Here is a 24,429-nt window from a genome sequence, read left to right on the forward strand (position 1 = left end):
TATTTTTTTTGTAAATAATTTTTTAAAGAATTTTGAATCATTTATTTGGTCAATATCACTTAACCTTAAGACACACTCATACACCCACCTTTTAGAGAGATCTCATCTACATCTTATTCATTTCTTCTCTACAACTTCACTTGAAAAAACAGAATATTTGGAAAGAGGAGAGGAAAAAAAATGGATTTGGTTTCCCACCGTTGAGCTGGACCTAACATATTCAGCATTCATGTCCCTTTCGATATTCTCAAGGTCCAGGAAAACGAAAAAACTACTTCCCAAACATCAGGCCTACGCGCGATCACCGCGATTGGCTGTTTGATTCCCAGATACTACCCTTCTGCCAATCACAGTTTCAGGTACGGCACCTCACGTGACCAGTGCAAACACAGGGGTATAATCATAATTTTAATACATAAGGGTCCTAGTCCAAATATAAAACAAACCCTGTTTTTATCCTCCTCAGGCTCGTTTTCTTCCTCTTCTTCTTCTTCTTCTTCTTCTTCTGCTGCTCCAGAGAGGCTTCGGCGAGTCAGATAACTCAGTGAGTCAGATAACTCAATCTCGGGCTCAGCCATGGACTTCGACATGGAATCCATGGCGTCGGCCATCGGAGTGAGCGTCCCGGTGCTCCGATTTCTCCTCTGCTTCGTTGCCACCATTCCGGTGAGCTTCCTCGTGCGGTTCATCCCCGGCGCATTTACTAGGCACGTGTACTCCGCGTTCACCGGAGCTTCCCTCTCCTACCTCTCTTTCGGCTTCTCTTCCAATCTCCACTTCCTCGTTCCCATGCTTCTTGGCTACGCGGCTATGCTTCTCTGTCGCCGTCGATGCGGTGTGATCACCTTTTTCTTGGGATTCGGCTACCTCATTGGCTGGTGCGTGCTTGTTCTTCATCTATTCAGCTCTTGATCTGTTTTTAATTCATAATTTGTAGAGGTTTGTTTAACTCCATTGATCTATGAGATGAATTGTAATGAGGAATTATTGGATTTTTAGAAGTTCTTTGTTGGCTTCGTCAGAATATTTTCATTGAGAAATTAAATTTTCAAGTGTAGGAGGGATCCATTTATTTCTCTTCTCATATAGATCGTTAGCAGCACTTACGTAATGTGGAAGACAGAGTGTTAGGAAACCAACTGAAGAAACCTTCAAAATTTCTTAGGTTATTTTGGTTTCTGTTATGCAATTTGTGAGAATGTTCTAACCTCTAACATTATACATAGATTCACATCTCATAAATGCAAGGAATTCTTCACTGTTCTTGATGAAATTGAAGCAATAATATAGTTTCGCTTAATTTTTTTTCTACATTAATTTTTTTGTTAGATACTGTAGGATGCATGCAAATTTTAGCCACCTGGATCTAAAATATTTGGAATTTTTTACAATCATTTTTTTTAATAGATGGTGTTTAGAGTTCTTATCTATTTTACTCTGTGTGTAGCCATGTATACTACATGAGTGGGGATGCATGGAAGGAAGGGGGTATTGATGCTACTGGTGAGCATAATTTCATGCCTTTTACATGCCTTATGTTTCTGGTTTTAGCAGTTGAATAAAACAATAATTTGGCACTGTGTGCGTAAAATTACCTGAATTGAGTGATTACAAGTGCCCCTTTGCTTTAATGGATTTGATAAATAAGGGGGGAATTTAAGCAAATGAGCTTTATAGAAATACTCTAATATATATTGGACTTTGATTTGCAATTCTATCAATGTTTTATTGTGAAAAAAAAAAATTGAGTCATAAAATAGAGAGAGAAGTAAAACAAGAAATCCTTGGTTGGTATCAGGAAAGGTTTCATAACATTATTTTTTAAGGTGGTATTGGTGAGGGACAATATATCCAAGAGACTAGCTTTGCAGTCTTATTTTTATGTTATGTTTGGTTATCGGAAAATATTAAGGAAAAAAAATGTTATGGAAAATGGTTTTCTTTTGTTTGGTTTCACTATGAAAAATACAAAAGAAAATCAAATATAATTAAAATTAGTTAGAAATGTATTCATTTTTAAATTGTTCAATCTTTATATAATGGAAAATAACTAAAATGAGTTTAAAGAAGTATATGAAAATAATTTATTGACTTTGAATCTATTTTTTATTTTTCTTCACTTTCTTTTTCCTTCTACTTTTCCTCTCTATTTTCTTTCCCTTACAATTTCCCCCAAATTTTCTAGAAACCAAACATAACCGTAGGTTTCTTGTTTGAAATCCTTGCTCGCAGACATGCAAATATTGGTTTCTGTGGATAAATCCTTGAAATGATCCACACATAAAAACTTTGATAAATTGTGGATTATGTTATGATTTATAGGAGCTTTGAGGGTTTTAACCTTGGGTCTCTTTATGTGCAATAAATTATAATGATGAATTACTAATGTTGGATCAATTTCGTGCTGATGTATAGGAGCTCTAATGGTTTTAACATTGAAAGTCATTTCATGTGCAATGAATTATAATGATGGATTGTTAAAAGAAGACGGTTTGCGTGAGGCACAGAAGAAAAACCGATTGCTTAAGTTACCATCATTGATCGAGTACTTTGGTTATTGTCTCTGCTGTGGAAGTCACTTTGCTGGACCAGTTTATGAAATAAAGGATTATCTTGAATGGACAGAAAGAAAAGGGGTAGGTTTAATGCTCTCTCACACTGTTTCTGTATTATATATGTTATTGAACCTTTTTTTTTATCCCAAAAATATATAATCTTTGGCAGATTTGGGCCAAATCAGAGAAAGGGCCACCACCATCACCTTATGGGGCAACGATTCGAGCTCTTATCCAAGCTGCCTTTTGCATGGGCTTGTATGTGTATCTAGTACCCCATTTTCCCTTGACCATATTTACTGATCCTGTATATCAAGAATGGGGCTTCTGGAAACGGTTGGGATACCAATATATGTGTGGCTTTACAGCACGCTGGAAATACTATTTCATCTGGTCAATCTCTGAGGCAGCTGTCATTATTTCTGGCCTGGGATTCAGTGGGTGGACAGAATCTTCCCCACCAAAACCAAAATGGGACCGTGCAAAGAATGTTGACATTTTAGGTGTTGAGTTGGCAAAGAGTGCAGTAACACTGCCACTTGTTTGGAACATACAAGTCAGCACCTGGCTACGTTATTGTGAGTTTCTTTCCCCTCTAAATGTTTCATGTCTTTTGTTTGCTTGATTTTGAAGCATAGACTATGTGGCTTTGAGAACTTGCTTGCAATGGTCAAGTTAGAGATCCTGAAAGAAAAGACGCTTGAAGAGAGTTTGAAAAACACAAAGGCACTTAGAAGTGCTTGAATATTTTCAAGACTTCCCCTCTCAGCCAGATGAGGGTATTGTCTATCTATGAGCACCTTTCCAGAACCTTCTTCAAATTACTAAGCTTTATATATACATTTTCACTACACAAAGAAAAATCTAGATTGTCTCACATAGTTTCAGAGACTTCAACACAACTCTGGAGAACTTAGGCTACTTCGGAAGCTTCTAGAATGTTCTGACCATCTGAAGGAGGCTTTTACTTGTGATGGGTACATGTTTATTGCCCATTTTTCTTGAAATGATGCATATGTTTTCATGAAATTCTGGAGTTCTACGAATAGCAGTTTAAACCATAACTTGTAAAAAAAGACAACAGTTCAAAATAAACTTAATTGTGGGATGTTTTGGAGCATCTTGGAAAAGTGGAATTTACCATACTGCACAACTTAGAGGTGATCTATCACCACAGATACTGTTGTAAATTTGCAAATTCTTACACAAATTGACAAGTACCATTGACATGCTTAATGCGTTTATGCTATGAAAAAAATTTATAGAAACTAATTCTCATGTTTACTGGTCTTCAATTTTTTTTTCTTATTAAAGTTTTCAATATTTTTGTGATGGACATTGGTTTTTCTTGCATTTGCTTATTAATATTTCTTGTACATATCATTGTGCAGGATATTGAAGCAAGAGATTACTTTTAAGTTGATAATCATATTCATTATCTCATGTTCTGTATTGCAGATGTTTATGAGAGGCTCATTCAAAATGGGAAGAAACCTGGTTTCTTGCAGTTGCTGGCTACACAAACTGTCAGTGCTGTTTGGCATGTGAGTATGATTTTCGCCTAATGATGAGCAGAAATTCTAATTGTTTGTCTTGATGAGTCAGTACTCCGAGCTCTGACTGGATATTGGTTGCTTTGATACATTACCAATTGCTATGATTGCATTTAATGGTGGTATAAAACCTTTTCCTAGAAGTTGTTGTGTTCACATGCCTGTGATCTTAACTGTTCTCCTCCCATATGATCATTCTCATCTTGTTTACTCTTATGCAGGGATGATATCTTAGCTGCCCATATTATGCTGCATTATAACTGCTAATAATTCTATCTTACACAGATTTTCTATTATTTCTAGTGGGTTCCATATGAGGTTTACATATGGGCATGTGAAAATTCTCCCTGTTTTAAAAATCTACATCTCCACCATCTAATTTCTTCCTTTTTATCTTTTTAAACCAAATCACAGGGATTATATCCTGGATACATCATATTCTTTGTTCAGTCTGCACTGATGATAGCAGGTTCAAGAGGTACTATTATCTCACTGACTATGATTTATTCAGATGGTTAAAGCATTTCTCTGATTCCCTTTCATTTGTTTATGAGCAGTCCTTTACAGATGGCAGCAAGCAACAAGCAATGCTTTGTTTAAGAAGATGGTTGTGTTTATAAACTTTGCTTATACATTGTTGGTTCTGAACTACTCCTGTGTTGGTTTCATGGTCAGTCCATCTCTCTCTTTTCTTTTCTTAATATCCATTTCTGCAAACTAAAATTTTATGATTTTAAGTTCCTGATGCTTCTATGTTTGTGTAACACAGGTATTAAGCCTGCACGAAACACTGGCCTCTTATGGAAGTGTGTACTACATTGGAACCATTCTTCCCATAGTATTGGTCCTCCTTGGCTACATAATTAAACCGGCAAAGCCAGTCAGATCTAAGGCTCGGAAAGAACAGTGAGGTAGAAACCAGATCATCTGTTTCTCTAGAGGACCTGGAGTGCAACCGACGAAACGTTGGAGCACTAGTTTCTGCAGTTATATTTATACATTGTAATATCTGTGGAATTGCTGAGCCTATTTACATTTTCACTCAATCTTGATCTTTTGTCATTGCTTACTTTCTCTTTAGTGGACCTCCTTTGTTGGCCATGCGGTAGAAAAGCATCAGTTGCTAGAGACCTCTTATCCAAAATATTTATAAATATGATTGAAAACAAAAGGAAACAGGAACAGAGCCCTTGGTTGGATGGCACTGTGGAGTTCAGATTTTGACCCCTTCAGCAGTTGAATGTGTGGTTTTAAGTGTAGCCCCAAACATCATATCCACTTGGAATGTTTTCTTTCTCACTACTCTCTGCAACTCTTATCCCAACCACCTTATTATCTAGCCATTCACAGTTTTTGTTGCATACGTGTCTTGTTTGTGCTCATGTCTGCATATAGTTCAATATTTACCTGCATATCGTTCCAACAGGATGGATGAAGTTTCTTCTGTCTGGTTGGCATTAGATCACGAGATCCAATTCAACAAGATTTAGATCCTACATGTTTTTCATGGTTTCGGTTGGGTGTATTGATGGTGTTTATGTCAAATTTGCATTAACCATATAACTCGTTTAATAAATAGGTTCTTTTTAGGTTTGTATTTATAACATAAATTTGACTTGAATCAGCTTATTTAATAACGGTGTTAATTAACTTAGTTATAATCGTAATCTATTTTAACTGCTATTTGACTTATTTAAAATTTGATTTTGAATAAATAAATTAATCGAATCATATTTTTAGGTTGTGAGAAGTTAATCTGATTCAAACAAGATTGATATTTTTGGTTGATTTTGGATCAAGAAATTAATCATATTAGTTTAAATAAGATCTAATTTTACACGATTATTAAATGGATTGTACATCTTGTTATCTACTTAATAATGAGGTTGTGTTTGGATTTATTCTTTTAACTCGATTATTATTCATGTCATTTTTGGGTTAATCAATTCAGTAGAGTAAGGTGCAAAAGGTGCGGCCCATATGGCCTACCAACTAGAATTGTCACCCCTACGCAAGTGGAACACATATCCATACAGTGCAGCCCAGTGCTACCTTGGGCTTACTTGGGAAATCCACCCAAGTCCAAGCCTAAAAACATAATGAAAAAAATATTATAGTGTTGTATAGGAGTGGGTTGACAATAATTTTAAGAAATATTTTTAATATTTTTAATACTTAAAAAATAAATAAAAAATTTAAGTGTTAGAAATGTTAAAAATACTTTTTAAAATCACTATCAAACAGATTCTACTGCGAATTATAACATCTAATTATGTAATTAATCAGGCTCGACATTAATCATTTTAGGGCTGGAGATGGACCGGGTCAAGCTTGAATTTTATGGGGCCTAGTACCCCTCGCCTGCAGTTCCAAAAATGTGATGCTTACAGGCTACAGCCTATTGATGGCAACAGGACATCCGAAACGCGGCGTTTTAAGTTTTAACCACATGCATCATAATCAGACAGCGCATGACGTAGGCATCCAAATATAGACACCAGAATGTGGATCCCACGCGCTTTCTGCGCTTTCCATACACGAGAGGGCTGAATTTCATGAGTGGACTCAGTCCCATCTTTGAAATATTTTATTTTTGGTGAGAATTTTCAAAAAAAAAAACTAAAAACAGTCTCTTTGTACCTAAGGAAAAGACGAAAGTCGGTGGCGCTAGGTCTCATATTCCAAACAGCGGGCCGATAAATTTGCCTATTTATTATTCATAGCGGATTAAATTTGAAATCTAGACAAATTGTATGTCTGGTGGGTAATGAGAATGGAATCAGCCACCCTGATTTCAATCCACATATTCATCATTTATCAGTTGTTATGATTCAAACTAGCGTAAGTTTTTGCAGTGGTCCAATAATCAAAAGAACATCAATTGTGAATGGGGAAGAAGAAAGCAGAATCTCAGTGTCTTATTCTTATTTGGCCATTTTGAATTAAAATAAATATATAAATTATTATATTCCCACTTTCAAAATTAAAGTCTAATATGAGTCATGGCCTCCTTTTTAAATGAATAAGCCTTCAACTTCAAGCCAATAAAATTTATTTTATTTTAGTTAGATAGGTCTCTTTTAGGATGGATGCATGTACAATCTTTAAAATGTGACAATTGGTTAGCCGACATGAAATTAAATTGGCCATAATTTTGGCCAAGTATATATATTAAAAATAAATAAAAATTCTAAAACAACTTGTCTTTATTTTTCATTTGTTGGACCGAATAAATTTTAAAAATTAAAAATTAAATTCCAATCATTGAATTCATATTGGTTACATTGCAATTTCAAATATATCCAACTTGTTTTTCAACTACTTCAATCATTGTGCCTGTTGTGGTATTTGATAAAAATTTGAAATTTGCTTTTTTAAAGAAAATGTGGTTTTAGATTATGCTAATTTTTTTTTATTTAAAAATTATTTTTTAGTTTTAATTTCAATTGGTAAGCTTGTTAGATAACACTATCATAGTTTTTATATTTTGAAAATTTGTATTTACTATATTTAGCCTTATCTATATTAAGTAATAATCTAATAAGAGAAAAGTAAGGAAAGAAATTATTTATGATTATGATAAAAAATATAAAAATTTAATTTTAACTTTATCAACTCTTAAAATTAATTTATTAAATTATATTAACCTACCAAGTATGATTTTGCAAATCCCACCTAACTTAATTTCTTTTAGCAAAGGCGGTGATATGCTTCACATGTTTTGGTAATACCCCATTACATATTTAAGTTGTTTGCAAATGATTCTACATCGATGGAAATAATATTTTAAGGCGGTTCACATGGCTCATTTATCGCGGGTAGACAACTCGCCATTCTACCTACATAGCTAATTTTTTAGTATAAACGGTGACATGATTCACATGTTTTGGGAATAGCCCATCACAAATTTAAGGTGCTTGTAAATGATTATAGTCACCGTTCAATCGGAATAATACTTTAAGATGACATGTATGACTCATTTCGTGTGAGTAGGTGGCTCGCCACTCTACTCGACTGATTGTTTGGCATGGGCAATGACATGCTTTACATGTTTTGACAATACCCCATTACATATTTAAGTTGTTTGCAACCCACCATTTGATCAAAATAATACTTAAAGACGACTTGTATGACTCATTTATCGTGACGACTTGACTAGGACACATGCCTTTAGGAGGTGGGATAAATTTTATGTTATTACTTTTGAAAATAAAAAATAGTAACATCTACTTAGAAACTATCATTGATTTTTGGTTTTTTAGATTATTAAATTTTGTTTTTTATTTATAAAACAATTTCTAAATCACTTGGAATGCACAATCAACGTATTTTGTATATTAAAAATGTAATCATTTTTAAAAATTAAAGGATTAAAAAATATTTACTATCTAATTTTAAATTTTAAAAATAGAATAAATCTATTATACCTTTTTTTATTTATTAGATTTTATACCTTTTAATATAAAAGTAGTAATTTTTAGAAAAGGATGTATTCAAACAAAGCAGCATCCAAGTTCCCTATTCAGAGTTCGTATATTTTTCTGGTCAAACAAAAAACCAGTAAAGTCCATTGCGGACGCCACCCACCTGCTCGATGTTGGGAGCCTCCTGCGAACAAGTCTGTCTCCCACATAGGACTCCATCGCCCCCACTGTTCTAAGTTATTCCAGCTAGCTAGCTAGCTAGCTATCTCTGCCTACCTTCCGCCCTTCCACAAATCCAGCAACGCCAGCTGGGTCTCACGACTCTCATCCGCGATCCATCCATCCATCATGTTAACCAAATCTGATTGGCCCTCCTCATTTCCTTTTCAACCCAGACGTACGTTTCAAGCATGGCGGTGCATGGTGGACTCCACGTCTCCGTATCTTTCGCTTCATTGTTTATATATTTATATGTGGTATCTGGACATTCAAAACATTTGTGGAAAAAGACGGACAGACAGAGGTGATAAAATTTGAATTCTTATATGAATAATTTAACTTGCAGTAGGGTTTACCTCCGTCCAAGTTGATTTTCGGAGAGGGCGACGGGACGTGGGAACATGCATGCATGAGCTCATCATGATCCTAATTAATATTTACCCTCATCATAATTAAGAAAATTAATTGGATTTAAGATAGGTTAATCTCTTAATTTTATTAGTCAGGTCTATGCCATGCTTGTCGTTTAATTAAAAAATAAATTATGTGAAAGTTGTAGCGCATGCACAAGGGCGATTAAATTTTATTTTGTCCAACTTGCACTCAATTTATATTATATATATATATTCTTCCTCAAATGTCAAGCATATAAATTGTTTTTGTTGATGTTAATGTTTCAAAGATAATATAGTTGTGTCATGTCTCCTTGATTAATTATTCTATAATATTAGTATTTGGATATAAATATACATAATATTTTTGTACAATATTTGTTGACCCAAATTCTATTTGGTCCAATTTGAAAAACTCGTGATGGCATATGTAATGTAGATATAATTTTGAGATTTTTTTACGAGTTATGATGATTATACTTTTACTCTAATCCCTCACAACTCCTTTATCTTGTACTAATTTTTTGATATAATAGATTTTTTTCTTTTTTACTGTGATTTTTCTTATCCAAGGTTTTTCACATAAATCTACGTATTTTTATTTTTTATTATTTTTTATTTTATTACATATTCTCATCATTGTGTATCAAAATAAGATTTGCCTGCTAGATTACGTATTGCAATCGAGATCGATAAAACAAAGAGCATGCTCCACACTAATTCCACCGCCTAAATACCAACCAAAACAATCAAAGTCAATTAAGCTCGGCCCTAATTTTCGGCATGAAAGCCAAATGTGACCAAAAGTCATGCACTCGATATGCACTTCCCCTATATATAAATATATATTTCAATTCTATGATAAATTACTCCAAACTTGACCATCCTCCTGAGTCCATTAAAATTAAAGTTGAAGGTGTCATAGCTAGCTAGACATTTGTCATCCTATTATAAAAATATTCAGCGGCGGCGATAAGCCTGCTCGGATTGTCCCAAACAAAACTATATAGTATATATATAGAAACCTTAATGTATGTCTTATAAATAAAAATTGAAGTCATTTCCATAAAAAATTGTCACCCCTGTAGGCCGCAGCAAGAGTAGATGGATAACTTCGTTGCTCTTTTTATGGTATTTGTTGTGGCCTTGCAGGACACTTGCTAAAAACTATAGTCTAAAATCCCAACTAGCATTTTCTTTATACGTACGTTGGTATTCCACTTTCCTAGCATATTCTCTGTCACATTTTTTGATTCTCTTTCGGCTTGGATTAAGCACTTTATTGTATAATGGGAGTTGGAGGCGTGACCACATGGGTTTACTCGCTGCTCTCGCCGGACCCACCAGTCGCCGCCCCTTTAGATATCCATTGGCAGCCGCTCGTGTGCTTTTGCTTCTTATCTTTCTGGGCCGCTTATTTTTAACTTTTCCTTTTGCGGCTTTTGTGCCTGATGATAAGGATTCACTGTTGTTGTTGCACGTAAAATCGTTTGCTTACTTCTTGTAAGTTTCAAACGTTTTTGTTTGGGCGGTTTTAGTCTCCAAAGCAGAGGAAATTCTTCTCATTCATCGTTGACTTTTATAATCACTCACTGTAGTCTACGTTATATTTGCTATATAATAAAACTTGTATATTCCGAATTTTTTGGATGTCAATTATACGGGTTTTTTTTTACTATCTAGTTTACTTTTTTTAATAATATAAATAATTTAAAATTTATATTTATTTACAAATTATATTTATTTTAATATAATTAAAATAAAAATAAATAAATAAATGACACAAGATGAATATGAAAAATAGAATCAAATAATAGGAGCAAGGGTTAGGATGGGGTGAGACCGCCATCCCATGGACCCTACCTACACGGGAGTTGTTTTATGATTGGGTGATGTGTTAAGTTGCACCTCAATTTTGGAATAAGATAATTTAAGCCATATTTATCATATATAATTCAAGGTTATTATTAAATAAATATGATATAAAAAATTGTTTAATAATTAGCTCTGAAATTGCCATGGTCTTTTTGGGTGTTGTGACACACCTCCACGTTTTCATTTGATTCAAAATATTTCCATTTTGACTAGGTGCATCTAGATAGGATCAAATGACCCAGTCCAAAAATAAAAAGGCTCATAAAAATGAATTGATAGGTAGCGAATTGGAATAAAAGCTAGACTCAAAACGTGTAAAATGTCCTTTTAGATGATTTAAGTAAAGAAAAAGAAAAGTAAAGCAATCTTTACTTAGCACTCAATATCTGAACATGTCCCAAACCCGCCCCGGGTTTAAACCCATCTCATTAGGGATGGTACAGGGCGGGTTGGGTACTCGAAAAAACTCGCCCGCCACCCTTCCCCGTGTGACCATGTGGCAGGCCACCTTGGCTTCACGTGACATCCTTCTATTTTTGTCCGAACGAACATAGCTAGACCCGAATATCCAATCCGGATTAGAAGTACCAGTGGCTAGTTACGTGGTGTTCCTCTAGAACTACGCAATGCATTTTGAGTATGTTTCCTGACCTATTCCCACAAGCAATCATTCCCCCTTACGTCAAAAGCACGTTCGATGGGACGTCACCCTGTGTCCGTAGACAATTTGCCACACACTGCATCATACTGCCTATAAACTGAGGTAACAAGTGAACCATTAGATCACTCCCTCTAGCAATCCCTATCAGCCACTTAAAGGGTAATGATTGCTCTGTCATCATAATTATGAAAGTCAAGAAGTCATCTCAGCACAGAGGTGACATTGTTCCAGACCCTATAAAAGCCCTCCTCCAACTCAAAATCAAAGTACGCGTGCATACACACATGAGGAAGACTCCTTAGCTTCTAAAATGGGGCAATCTCTAAAATTATCATTAATCATCTAATTTGAGTTTTGAAGGGTATGTCTGAATAACCTGTTCGAACATCTTTGCAAGACAAAAAGGAGAAGCATCGCTTCGAGCTGATCTGACATCAACAACCCCTATGCTCAAATTACTCACTCATTGTGAGATGGCCTCGTTTCCCACAAGCCATTCAACAGGAAATCATGAGATAAAATAATAAGATTTTAATTTAGTCGGCTCCCTGGTCAAAATGCCGACTTCCTAAAATGATCACAAAATTTGAAAAGGGAGATAAGGGGTATTAAGCACATTCCCTTTTATGTAATTTCAACCAGGTATTGACCGAAACAAAGATCTCAGGCTTTTGGTTTTCTTGTTCGTTCACACTACCTTTTTTTGATAAGACATTCAACATGAGGCCATTTAATGCCAGGTGTTGGCCTTTGATACACCCTCGCGTGTTTCTAAGATTCTTCCTACATGACTCCCCCACGACTCATTCAAATTTGTTTTTGCTTTTTTTTTTTGTTCTTTCTACTGTATTATTCCACACTTTTTATTTGTGTCAAATGGAAATATCATGTACATTTTGAATTGAGGCAATGAAGATTTCCCCATCCACACATCATGTCTTGTATAAGGAAATTGGAAGGTGCTCAGTGCATTTATCTGGTCAAATCTATGAAATAGTAATGAAATATATATCTTAAAATATTATAGTTTGGTCTACACTACTCCAATGTAAAAGCGGAGTTAGAAATGGGAGCAGAAGCAAGACCCATGGCTTTTAGCTTTTGGCTTTATACGGGAAAGAATTAATCATGTGAAAGACATTAGAAATACAGAAAGGGGCATAGGAGTGAAGTTGCGTTTGGGAATGGCATAGATCTGACTTGTTTTTGAAGAAGCCGACAAGCAACAGGCCAACCATCCCCCCTCTCCGCGTTACTATTTGCCACGTGTCAGAACACCCCGTATATCGGCGCCTTTAATGGCTCTCATCTGTCCTTCATTTCCTGCTTCACCTTTTCAATGGATTATGTACCCTTTGAATACACCTTTTTCTTTCTACTTTTAGAAACCGAAATTTATTTTTGATAACTAAAAATAAGACGTACATCGTAGCCATCTTAAGGGTCAACTGTCAATATAATCCTCAATCAACGTGATTCTTGGCCCCTTCCTCGTATATTTGGGGCGAATGAGACTGTTATAAGACAAGCAATTTATAAATAAAAAACTCAAGAGTCATGGCAATAAAGTTCATTTTGAGTATTAATATTTCATTTTAACAATTATTTCGAAAGAGTAAAAAAATTTTGCAAATCATGCTCGGATTGACTTTTGAGAAAATAATTTTTTTTTTAACTTAATAATAAGAGAGTTTATATAAAGAAATCATGACTTAAAAAAAATATATAATAAGTAAAAAGTAATGAAAATTATGATTTTAACTCTGATTTTATTTCATTAAAATTAATTATATAAAGTTCAAAGATATATTATGCAATACGATTTAAAATTTCAATTTAAAAAATGAGAAATGAATTTTTTTCTTGCGATACTAAACATGTGAGAAGAAAGAGAAATGAAAACAACCAAAACTTTGCCATACTATTATCCACAGTTTGAGGGAGAAAGTCCCCAATTTAAGGGCTTTTTGATGGTTCCCCTTATGTGAGCAGTCCAACGGATTAAACTGCCACCCAAAGTCCCAACGCAAGTAAAGCAGAGTGGTTCAAACAAAGGTTGCAAATGGATCCACAAGTTGCAGTGAGGGTGACCCAAGACGAATGTAATATTGGTATGGCGATGGCCCCATGTCCTATAACCGCCGGCTCAGTAACCAGTAACCACACGCATGGGTTTAACTTTGAAGAGAGTCCGAGAAGGAGAGAGATGGTCTTATACGGAGCCGGCAGTTGCAAAGTGTGACCCGTGGGTGCGCCTCGGAGTCCAACCAACCGACATGGCGACATTTACGCAGTCCCCTTCACGCGGAGACTCTTCAGCCCCACGCGGTTGCCTCCTGCCCACCCATTCCTCCACTAGCCAATTCAACAAGTGCCGTTACTAGAAGAAAGAAATGTATTTATCTGAGTGGAAGTATTGCAAGTGCTTTTGAGTTTTGACCGGGACACAGACAAACAAAAGAATTAGAAGAAAGGGCCCTAACGATTAACAACTCTCTTACATTTCAATCTTATCCTATTTACAAATAATCAAAAATTGTGAACAACGGAAATGAACCAAAAAAATTTGTCCTAGCACGGACCGACTATTCTATGTTGATTGAATTTGAATAGTAGAGTACAAGGTCAGTGTACGGCAACTCCCCTGTTGAAATCCAATAAGGGATGGTCGTAGGCTTTAGCCATCACACGCAATGTGATGAGCCCAATTTTTTACACTAACGAATTCGTGGAGTCCTGGGTGGTTTCATCCTTCAATGTCACACTCTCTTCATCGTCATCAGAGCCGGTTCCAGTCAGCTCCTTGGCTCTCTGGGCTTGTTGGTCCCAATTGGTCTGAAACAGAACAAACAACATTGTCACTGCGCATGAGCCCTGCGCGGCCAGCAGACCCAGCCATAGGCCTTTGAAGTCGAACCCTGCGAAGAAACCTAGCCATACTGCAACTGGCATGCCCACTAGATAGAAGCAGCCTAGGTTGATGTTGGCTCCCAATTTAGGCCGAGCTGTGCCTCTGAGGGCACCACAGCCTGTTGTTTGTGGGCAGTTTCCGAGCTCGCATAGTCCAATTATAGGTAGGACCATTGATGTTAATGTGAGAATCTCGGGGTCTTGAGTGAACATGGTGGCCCATGTTTTCCTGACCATTACAGCGAAAAACAGTGCCAGAAATCCCAATATGAAGCTAGAGGAGAGGCCAACTATTGCAGCCAATCGCGCTTTCTCGGGACGGTTAGCACCCAGTTCGTTTCCGACCCTTGTTGATAAGCTGAAGCTGAGAGAAGACGGGAAAATGTAGATGAGAGCTGTGGTTTGGATCAGAATGCCCATTGAAGCCACGGTTGCTCGAGGATTGAGTAATAGCCCACATAGCAAGATCATGATTTCGTACCACCACCATTCTAAACACACCGAAATGCAGCTGGGAACAGCTAAATTCAAGAGAGATTTCCAGTCTCTCAAGCATTCAGAGGAGACACCTCCCCAAGTTTTCTTGTAAACTCTCGATACTACAACGTAGGCTATCAAGGATCCTACGAGGTTGAGGTTTGTCCAAATTCCGCTTAGAGCAACGCCTTTGATTCCGAGATCAAGCACTGAAACGAGAAAGTAATTGATGGGGATGTGGAGAAGAATTGCGAGAGTTGCACAGTAGGTTAGGGGCAGTGTTATGGACTGGGTTCGAAGATAGATACGCAGAGGGTGGAGAAACGACTGTGCGACAAGGTCAGGAAGAGAATAAAGAATGTAGGATTGAGCTTCGGTGGCAATATCTTCATCTTGACCACAGAAGAGCAGAATTTCCTTCATGTTAAACCATAGAAAAGCTATAGGAATTGACGTTAAAAGAAGCAAAAGCACCGTTCTCTGCAAGGTGAGGCCAAGAAGCTTATATCTCTGAGCTCCAAAAGCTTGCCCACAAATTGGTTCCATTCCCATAGCAAGGCCAGAGAGAATAGAATATCCGGTGATGTTAGCGAATCCAATCGCGAGTGAACCGCCTGCTAGGGCAAGCTCCCCTAGGCGACCGAGGAAGAGCATGGAAATCATGGAACGGGAGTAGAGTAAAAGACCCGTTAATATCATGGGAAAAGCTATACTGGCTATGTGTCTGGCTTCTGTAAGCGCAAGAGAGAGGTGGGTTTTACTGGGGTTTTGTTCTTGTCCATGAGGCTGATCATCAAGTGTTGGGGCCTTGGGGACCAAAGGAGTGAGCATGTGGGGTTCCTGTTCTACGGCAGACAACAACCCAGTTTGGTCTGAACGGAACTTATAAGCGACAGCAGATGAAGGTAACTGACACATGGGTGCTTGAGTTGAGACACAGAGAGAGAGTGAAAGAGAGATAAAGAGAGGCTTTTGGGGGAGTTACCAAAGCGTGCGCGCCGGGATTTAAAGGGGGTTTTGGGATTTAAATGGAATTTGAAGTGATTACAAGGCCAAAAAGAGAAATTGTGTTTGACAGAGCACGAGCTTCCAAGTTCAACTGAAATTCTTCTCTTGTTTGGAAGCTTTTTCAAGCGTCCATTTATGACCGACCTCATGGTCACTGTTGAGCCCCACCGAAAAATCCTACACGCTCTACCTTCCTCCTCGATGCTGTTGTCTTGGGAGCTATTCGCCCCACAATTTTTTATTCCTTCCTCGTTTTTTCAAGACATGAATAACGTTTTCAGCTAAGCATTGGTGCCTTCTCCATTGCGACCAAAATTAAAAGATTGGACGGTTGTAATACTGGCCCATTTTGATTGTGAGTGATTATGAGTGTTTGACCTACTGTTTCAGCACATATGGATGATATTAATCTACCCATTCCTCAGTTTCATCTAAAAGAACACACATTTATTTTAATGCTTTAATGTTCGTGACTTAAATTGATCAATCTGGAAACCCAATTCACTAAATTTGGAAACTAAAAATGAGGGAGCCAATCAAAAGGCAACTTTTTCAAAACGGCATGACTTCTCATTTCCAAACCACCCAACAGTTGTAAGTTATTCATGCTGTTCATACATAATCCAAAACGAGGAATGCTTTACCATGGTAGCTCAATCCATGCTGCTTTTCATCAACATGCTGATTGATATTATATTAAGAATCGAATGAATACCGACATGAGGCCGAACTGCCAAGCTATGCAAATGGCAGTCTCGTAAACAACTCTTCCTTGTCTTCACTGCCGTCCTCATCTTCAACCTCATCAATCAGACAACTGCAGGGACAAAACAAAATTTTGAGAAAAAAAATGGGGGGAGAAGATGGAGAGCAGTACAAATATAGCTAACTGCCATTAAACAGTTACAGGTGGTTTGTTTGTTCTATGTGAAGGAGGGAACCAACAGACTCCATGTCACATGCATGTTTTTTCTATAGAACTTTTATGCTGAAGTTCAGCTTGTGAAGAAGTCTATGCATCCAAAAGATGATTATCTGTATGCTTTATAGGACGCACATGGTTGAACCGAATAGCGATATAATTTTTTTTTCTAGTAAAACTTGGGGTGCCGCAAGGCCCTGCAGTTCATGGCCAAGATACGTTTTAAGCAAAACCCTTATACTCAGTAATTATTCTTCATCTTTTGGTTGAGACTGGGAAATTGCTCTGTTCCTTTGGTCAATAAATTGAATCTTCCGTGATTAAGAGTTGATCCAACGCCTTGGCCATGTATTTATACACGTTGAGAAAAATCTAGGAGAAGTTTCAATGTTTGGACAAGCATAATCAGCATGTGAGTAATTTTACACGGACTGCAGGCTTAAAGGGACAACAAGTAAGAGATCCAATCCAAAATTGACTATCTTCCTACATTTCTATCACGCTTCTGGATATGATAGGACTAAATGTGAAGACTAAACCTGGTGAAGCAAGAAATTTCTTCATTGATTCAAATACCAAAAAGACTAATTTTCCAAGAACTGTGATTTTTACTCAGTTCATGGAAACCGCCAATATGACCAATATGTAGTCATGTCAACAATCCATAGTGTAAGGAAGTTTCAGTCTTTGGCCAAGTTGGAGAGATAGATTCAGCTGTGAAGTTTGGAAGATGAAATTCCGGGTTCTAGAATGTGGGGTTATGTTTTTGTTTGTTAGATGAAATTCTGAGTTTTTGAGTGTGGGATTATATGTTTTTCTCTGCTAATTATTCTTGATTGAGTTGGTGGCCCCCCAGAGACAGGGGGCAAGTGGTAGATTAGTTGGCAAGGCATTATGCCAATGGCATTCTCCATCTTCCATTTGGAAGAAAGGAAGAACAGCAGTATAAACAAAGGTAGCACAATTACTCACAACTGACGAGAATTCAAATCCCTCTCCTTTATGAGTTTTCATTTCTCAGGAAAAAGACCCTGTATGCATTCTAATTATTCAGGAAAGTTCATTCATATTCACTCATTTTTCAAACTGATATTCATATTTTTTTAATGAATAAAGATTCAACCACTTTATATGAATAGAGGAAAATTATGCAGCCAAAGGAAGGAAAAACAAAACAAAAACAGTTGGTACAATCAGTAGTACCGGGGAACATTCAAAATTCAACCAGCGTTTTTTTGCACTAAAAAGAAGCTGCCTACTCCAATGTTATCATTGGTCAAATTATGTTGAAACATGAACTTAAATCTGCTATAGATCCACACCACCATTGACAGTCTCCATGGCATTATGTGGAGGAGGCTCATCAGTCTCAGATTTTTTCCAGTACCTGTCTCTTCAGTTTGAATACACTTAGTTTCAAGCAACAAGTAGCATATAAGCATGGACATCATCACTACAAAGAATGAAAAGAAAATGAATAGACAAGACTTCAAGTGGCATAGCATCGCAGAGAAGATTTTAGCAAATCCCAAATGTAAAGATCATGTTAACCAAAACTTTAATACTCTGAGCAGCAGATGGGATTTCAATAGAAAAAATTTCATTGGCACCAACCGCCCTAGAGGCCACATGACCTTGCAAATCCTGCAATGGACACACAAATAAGAAGAACCACAGCAGCAGCAAACTCCTTGGAGAGTTCACCAGGTTTCCCACTTATTCCAAATTTAAAGGGAATATCGATCATAACGAAAATCTGCACACAAGCAGGACCATCAAAACGAACATAAAAAGGGCTAGTAAACTGAAAAAAGTTATAAACAACACAGAAGTAAATGATATACCTGACAAGTGAGCATTTGAGCTCCACCTTCAAGGAAGAGTTTCCTTCCTCTGCACAGACTGAAACAAGGGTAGTAGCAGCATTGGCCATGGCAGGGATCAGAGGATATGAGTGCAGTACTACTTCCAAAACCAAGTGTCCTGAAGCATAAACATAAATTCATGCCAGTGAGTTGCTGCAAGGATGAGAATAGCCATTGTCAATTGGGGTCTATACTTTCTGGACTCGACTTCTCTTGATGCTTTACTAGCATGTAGATCATTGAGCTCCATATGGACACTGGCAACACCACCAATTCTTATAAGTTTTCTATTGGCTTCATCATCTGTCCCACATTCAATGAAAGAGTTGAGTGCGTTAGAAAGAAACAATGAAACCAAACCAATTGTGATTATTAAGGTAGCCAAAACAGCACCTCCCAAGCTCAATAGCAGATGTAGATGAATATGTGATATGATAGAATTGTACACTGCAGAAATTTTGTTTGATTTACAGAAGAGACTGCATAGGAAGCATGAATTAGGAAGAAAAAAAGTAGTCTTTGCTGGACCACAATCCCTTTTTAATTTAATTTGGACCATGTAACTTAGCATTTTCACAAGTTCCTCCTTTTATCACCCAAACAGAAGGGTATAGCTCTACTTCAACAATATGGAATGACCAATTCGAGAAATGATAAGTTGTACAAATCTTATTGTATCTTACACAACTCACATACATTTTTTTCCCCTGAGAATATACAGCAGGATCAAGCTAAAAAAAAGTTCAAAGCATAGCTCCTCAGCAATTTTTTGCTCTCCAAAAGTAGGGCACAATTGATAGTACAAAACAAAATATTGCATTGGCAAAAACTTCTAGACAAAAAAATTTCCTTTAGGGCCTACGTATCTTCAAAGGAGCCCAAGAACAATACACCAGGAAAAATGCTATATTGTAAGAAACATTCCCAAATTCATCTAATCATTTTGAAGACTCATTGCTTATACAAGGTCTTGGATTCGGCTTTGACCATCTTGTCCTAAATTTAGATAATTATTAGGAAAATTTGCCATTTATTTGGATCAAATTTTTTATAATCTCATTTGAAAATTAATTGATGTTTACTGAAGATAGGTGTGATCTGTGTCTAAGAACCAACAAGATCATCCAGATACAGTGATGAAGTGAACAAGGCTAATATTTCAGTATCAAACTTTAGAATGATTTACTGCCATTACCGGCCATCTCCGCCGATGATTGTTGCCGCCCATCTACCATCCCTATTGCCGGTCATCTCTGTCACCGCCACTCCTCACTAATCACGGTACGTTGTCGCCCTCTTCTGTACCACCATCGAAGAACTGCTTGTTAAGGCTCTATGAAAAGGGAACCTTATTCCCATTTTCGTTCTCTTTTCCTATTGTGATGACGCTGTGAATAGGGCGAGCGGAGAGAGATGATGGGCCTGAAGAAGAAGGGTCTTATAACTTAGAAATAGTTAAACTTATGTTTTGGGCAGCCCATTCGGAAATAAGCCCGGTATAAGTGGTGTCTGCTGTAAAGTTTGGGCTTATGTTATAACTAATTATTTGTGGGCCAATTTAAGGCATTTTAGGTCCATTTTCCGGTGGGTCGATTGAGTTTTGGGCTTAATTTTGAGTACTTTTTATGTGAACCATTTAGGCTTATTTTTGAAGAGATATTTTGAAATATACCACTTGAGAATTTGGTAGCTCTTTATGATTGCTTATAATTATTAAGAATTAATTGATTAAAAGGAATAAAATAATCCCTAAATTTATGAATCTAACCTCAAATTTGGGAAAAAACTTTGATATTTTTTATTTTTTAATTATATTAGAATGATGAATCTATTATTATTTTTAATTATTAAAATATATTTAATAATAGAAGTTTAAGTTTATGAATAATTATTTATATTAAAGCAATAATTAATAATTTATTTTATAATTATTTAGCATTTAATTTTATGATATGACTTATATTTTATGTACTCTAATATAATTGTTTTGTTTGATAACCCTTCAAAACCTTTGTATCCTGCGGGAATCCAAATTGGGTCATGGGCTTTGCATAGGTTAAAAATTTCTACCCCGTCTGGTTTAGACATATCGATAGTAGATTTGAACTGAATCAATCTTCTGACCCATTCAGCCCACTCAAATTCTAACAATAGCATCAATTGGCTCCAGAAAAAAGAAAGAAAGCTTTCAAGACATAATTTCATAAGGTTTAAAAATCAAAATAATCATAGACACGGCCCAAAATTAAAGTTAGGCTTATTGTAAACAATAATGTATTAACAATAGATGGACTGATCTTAAATATTTAGATTGATCACTTGCATGTATCCTACGACAACCTTCTTCCGTAAAATAATTAAATCCATCCAACCTGATGTTTGGGTTGATATGAGCAAAGTATGAATGAATTAGGGTAAGATTTGAGTTAGAAAAATACTTACTTTAAAATATAACTATTGGTGCGGGTTGAAGGTCCGGGTAATCCATTGAAACCTCAACCCGCATATTATTTTTAAATATGTCATAGATTATTTTATTAAAATATAAAAATATAAAAACATAAATAAATAAATAAATAAATTTGACTAGGAAAATCTGATATTTTTTATCAATCATATTTGATAATTAAGATATTTTGTCGTACTACTACCTGTCCTATCCTATCCTATCATTTAAATGAAAAGTGAAAATAACAAAGGAAACATTGTTCAAGACGAGTGCACGCCTCCACATTAATGAGTTCCACACTCGCACCCCCCTTTCATCCACTAATGTCGACCTCAGCTCAGCACCTTCCAAATTGGGTACAACTTTTGTAAACACCGAATTTCAGGGATATTTCCCCTTGGAATAATTGATGAGCATCAATGCTGGCTTTAATCAACTCAACGCGTCACATGAAAATTTTCCATCCCCAATTTTCCTATAACATATGATTCCATGCAGATGTGGAGCGGAAAAGAAAGTTACGGATACATTTGATAGTTTCGCAAAAACCTCACATCAATCTTAAAAATGAAAGGCTGCTTTCATGGCCCGACCATTATAAAGTTCTCCAACCCATAAAGCCTTGGCAAACACTTTGGTTAAGGATTCTTAGATTTTACAAGTGATGATTCAATTCATGTGCACATCAAAAATGAGTCATATATATATATATGACACTGACTCGTGGTACCAAGTGGGCTCTTGGCCATGTATGGAATAGGCCACGTTGTTGGTTCAACTCGTCCACCCACCTAGCCAAATACAAAGCTTTGACTGTAAACATCCATATCTGAAAAAACCTCCTTTTCTGGGTTTGTTTTTGTGGTTAGTTTCCTTTTGTGATTTGGATACAAGCTTCGAAACGCGGTCTTGAGCAAACATCAGGAACAGCAGGATGTGTATAAAGCAACATGGCAACATGTGGTTTGTGGCATATTTCGCTTACAATATTGTTGTTTTGGAATTAATATATATTGAAGTGCTGCAGTACCTGTAACCCAACCTTTTCCTAATCAAATGCTCCTAGCTAATTTTAGGTATAAAACTAACGGACACAAGAAAATGAATTTATGGATTGGTCATATCGGAGTTTGTTTGTTCTCTGCTTAGTGTGTGTTCTAGGCCACCAAGCTGGAACTAATTTCCTTTTCTTGGCAGCCAAACTGGGTCACAGAAAAAGTGTTTGAGCATGACAAATTGGAATGGATGCTTACCAGACATGATGGAATGAAAAAATTAAAACCAAAACGAACTTAGAGAAAGGTTCTAGTACTGGGACATATCTAGGCTTTTTAGCTAGGCACAAAGATCAGCAAAAAAGAGGGAAAAAAGAAAAAAAAAAATCTTTGACCCTAAACCACCAACTCCCCCATACTGCGTGAACTATTTAAATGATCAATGCCCATTATTTAATTTCGCAGCCAAATTGTGGTGGAGCTTATGCTTAACCAGTACTACTGGTCTCATCTACCTTCCCCACACTGATTTTCCTGGTCTCGAATCTGATCACGTCCAATAAGAATAAAGTCTGGCTCTCACCAACCCTTTCCTCCAACCCCACCAGTTAATTTTCTCAAAATCTAGTACTTATCACGAACTCTAACGTACCAGCCAGGGTTTATGTAGCACTGGCCCATTGGATGAGTGTAATAGTGAATTTCCAAAGGAATTCAGTGGGAAGGGCTCGAGCTGATTGCACCATGGCTGCAGTGTAGACAACAGCTAATTGCTAGCTTGAGGGCTAATGGGGGCTAAAGCGTGTGCACTCACTATCAAATACCAGCCCAAAAACCCTTGGCAAATATCACATTCATTCCGCGAATTGCCCACGCTTTTACTTTTTATCAACCCATATTCTCCCTTAAATACAAACCTTAACATAACCCCTGAATGCTAGAGTCAATAGTGATAAATACTTCTATCCTTCATAAACCCCACACTCTATAATATATGGCTCATAGTCATGCTACATGACATGCGCCAAGTAGACTAACCTTGTCCAGCCTATCTTCTCCAATCTCCATCCACACGTGCCAAAACCAAAAACCCAAAAAAGAAAAGAAAAAAAAAATTCCAACTCCGGATACCACCACGATATGGCGTCCGCCTCCGCCGGGGGCTCAGCCAAACAGCCCTCCCCTGGGAGACACCCAATGTATAGGGGAATCAGGAGTCGGAGTGGCAAATGGGTGTCTGAGATCAGGGAGCCACGTAAGACTACGCGGATATGGCTTGGGACGTTTCCGACCGCTGAGATGGCTGCTGCTGCCTATGATGTTGCCGCCTTAGCCTTAAAAGGGACAGAGGCGGTTCTCAACTTCCCGGACTTTGTTCACTCGTACCCGGTTCCGGCATCAGGGTCACCATCAGATATTCGTAGTGCAGCAGCTGCTGCTGCTGCGTTGAAGAAAGCGCAGACAGACGATGGCTCTGCAGCACACAGCAGGCGTGAAGATGATGGGAGGTTCGATGTTCATACTAATACTAATACTACGTCCGAGGGAGAATTTGTGGACGAGGAGGCATTATTTGATATGCCTAATTTGCTGGTGGATATGGCGGAGGGAATGCTGGTGACTCCGCCAAGAATAAACGTGCCATCCTCTCCCTACACGCCGGAGAATTATGATGGAGATAGTCTGTGGAGCTATTTTTAACAAAGCTCTCCTTAATCACCCAATCACAAAAAACTACCAAAAAGAAAAAAGAAAAAATATGAAACACAAACCATAGAAATACAACTAGCTTGGAGCCGGCAGCATGTACTAATGCTATGTCAGTGAATCATGCATTGTGATTTTTGAAAGCAAAAGAAGGGGTAAGAACAAGAAAGAAGATGATAGCTAGGGTTTTGGTAGAGTTTCTTTTTTTCCCAACATGTTGGGTTTTGAAAACCTATGAGTGCATGAACAAGGTTGCAGCTAGCGTTGTAGAATTTTGCCATGTATGCTTAAGGGGTTTTTATTTTTTTTCCTATTTTTATTGAATGTAATGTACCCTTGATTTTCTCTTCTCTTGTAGAATGCAATCAGATTGGGTGTATGTGCCATGTGCCCTCCATAATACTTGGTAGCTGAGTT

General features: G+C 37.0%; 4 protein-coding genes across 4 annotated transcripts; 2 read left to right on the forward strand and 2 right to left on the reverse strand.

Annotated features, from left to right (window-relative positions):
* The first annotated feature begins 466 nt into the window (after positions 1–466).
* On the forward strand, positions 467–5,312 carry LOC100251254 (lysophospholipid acyltransferase 1). The gene is made up of 8 exons (XM_002282771.4): positions 467–878; positions 1,448–1,503; positions 2,416–2,636; positions 2,725–3,133; positions 4,014–4,099; positions 4,523–4,586; positions 4,666–4,778; positions 4,878–5,312. The coding sequence occupies exons 1-8, from the start codon at positions 577–579 to the stop codon at positions 5,016–5,018; spliced, it is 1,392 nt and encodes a 463-aa protein (XP_002282807.1). The 5' UTR covers positions 467–576; the 3' UTR covers positions 5,019–5,312.
* Positions 5,313–14,056: 8,744 nt separating this feature from the next.
* LOC100265094 (protein DETOXIFICATION 49) lies at positions 14,057–16,221 on the reverse strand. The gene has a single exon (XM_002276190.4). The coding sequence runs from the start codon at positions 15,982–15,984 to the stop codon at positions 14,392–14,394; it is 1,593 nt and encodes a 530-aa protein (XP_002276226.1). The 5' UTR covers positions 15,985–16,221; the 3' UTR covers positions 14,057–14,391.
* A 401-nt stretch (positions 16,222–16,622) lies between these two features.
* On the reverse strand, positions 16,623–20,291 carry LOC100854513 (sugar carrier protein C). The gene is made up of 5 exons (XM_003631377.4): positions 20,057–20,291; positions 19,056–19,164; positions 18,841–18,979; positions 18,631–18,752; positions 16,623–16,891 (listed from the first exon to the last, which is right to left on the reverse strand). Exons 1-5 carry the CDS (start codon positions 20,094–20,096, stop codon positions 16,813–16,815), a joined length of 489 nt encoding a protein of 162 aa, XP_003631425.2. The 5' UTR covers positions 20,097–20,291; the 3' UTR covers positions 16,623–16,812.
* Positions 20,292–23,247: 2,956 nt separating this feature from the next.
* On the forward strand, positions 23,248–24,397 carry LOC100247951 (ethylene-responsive transcription factor ERF026). Its single transcript, XM_002276148.4, has one exon. The coding sequence runs from the start codon at positions 23,446–23,448 to the stop codon at positions 24,004–24,006; it is 561 nt and encodes a 186-aa protein (XP_002276184.1). The 5' UTR covers positions 23,248–23,445; the 3' UTR covers positions 24,007–24,397.
* The last annotated feature ends 32 nt before the right edge of the window (positions 24,398–24,429 follow it).

This window comes from Vitis vinifera, chromosome 2 (assembly GCF_030704535.1).
Source record: "Vitis vinifera cultivar Pinot Noir 40024 chromosome 2, ASM3070453v1".
Lineage (NCBI taxonomy): Eukaryota > Viridiplantae > Streptophyta > Magnoliopsida > Vitales > Vitaceae > Vitis > Vitis vinifera.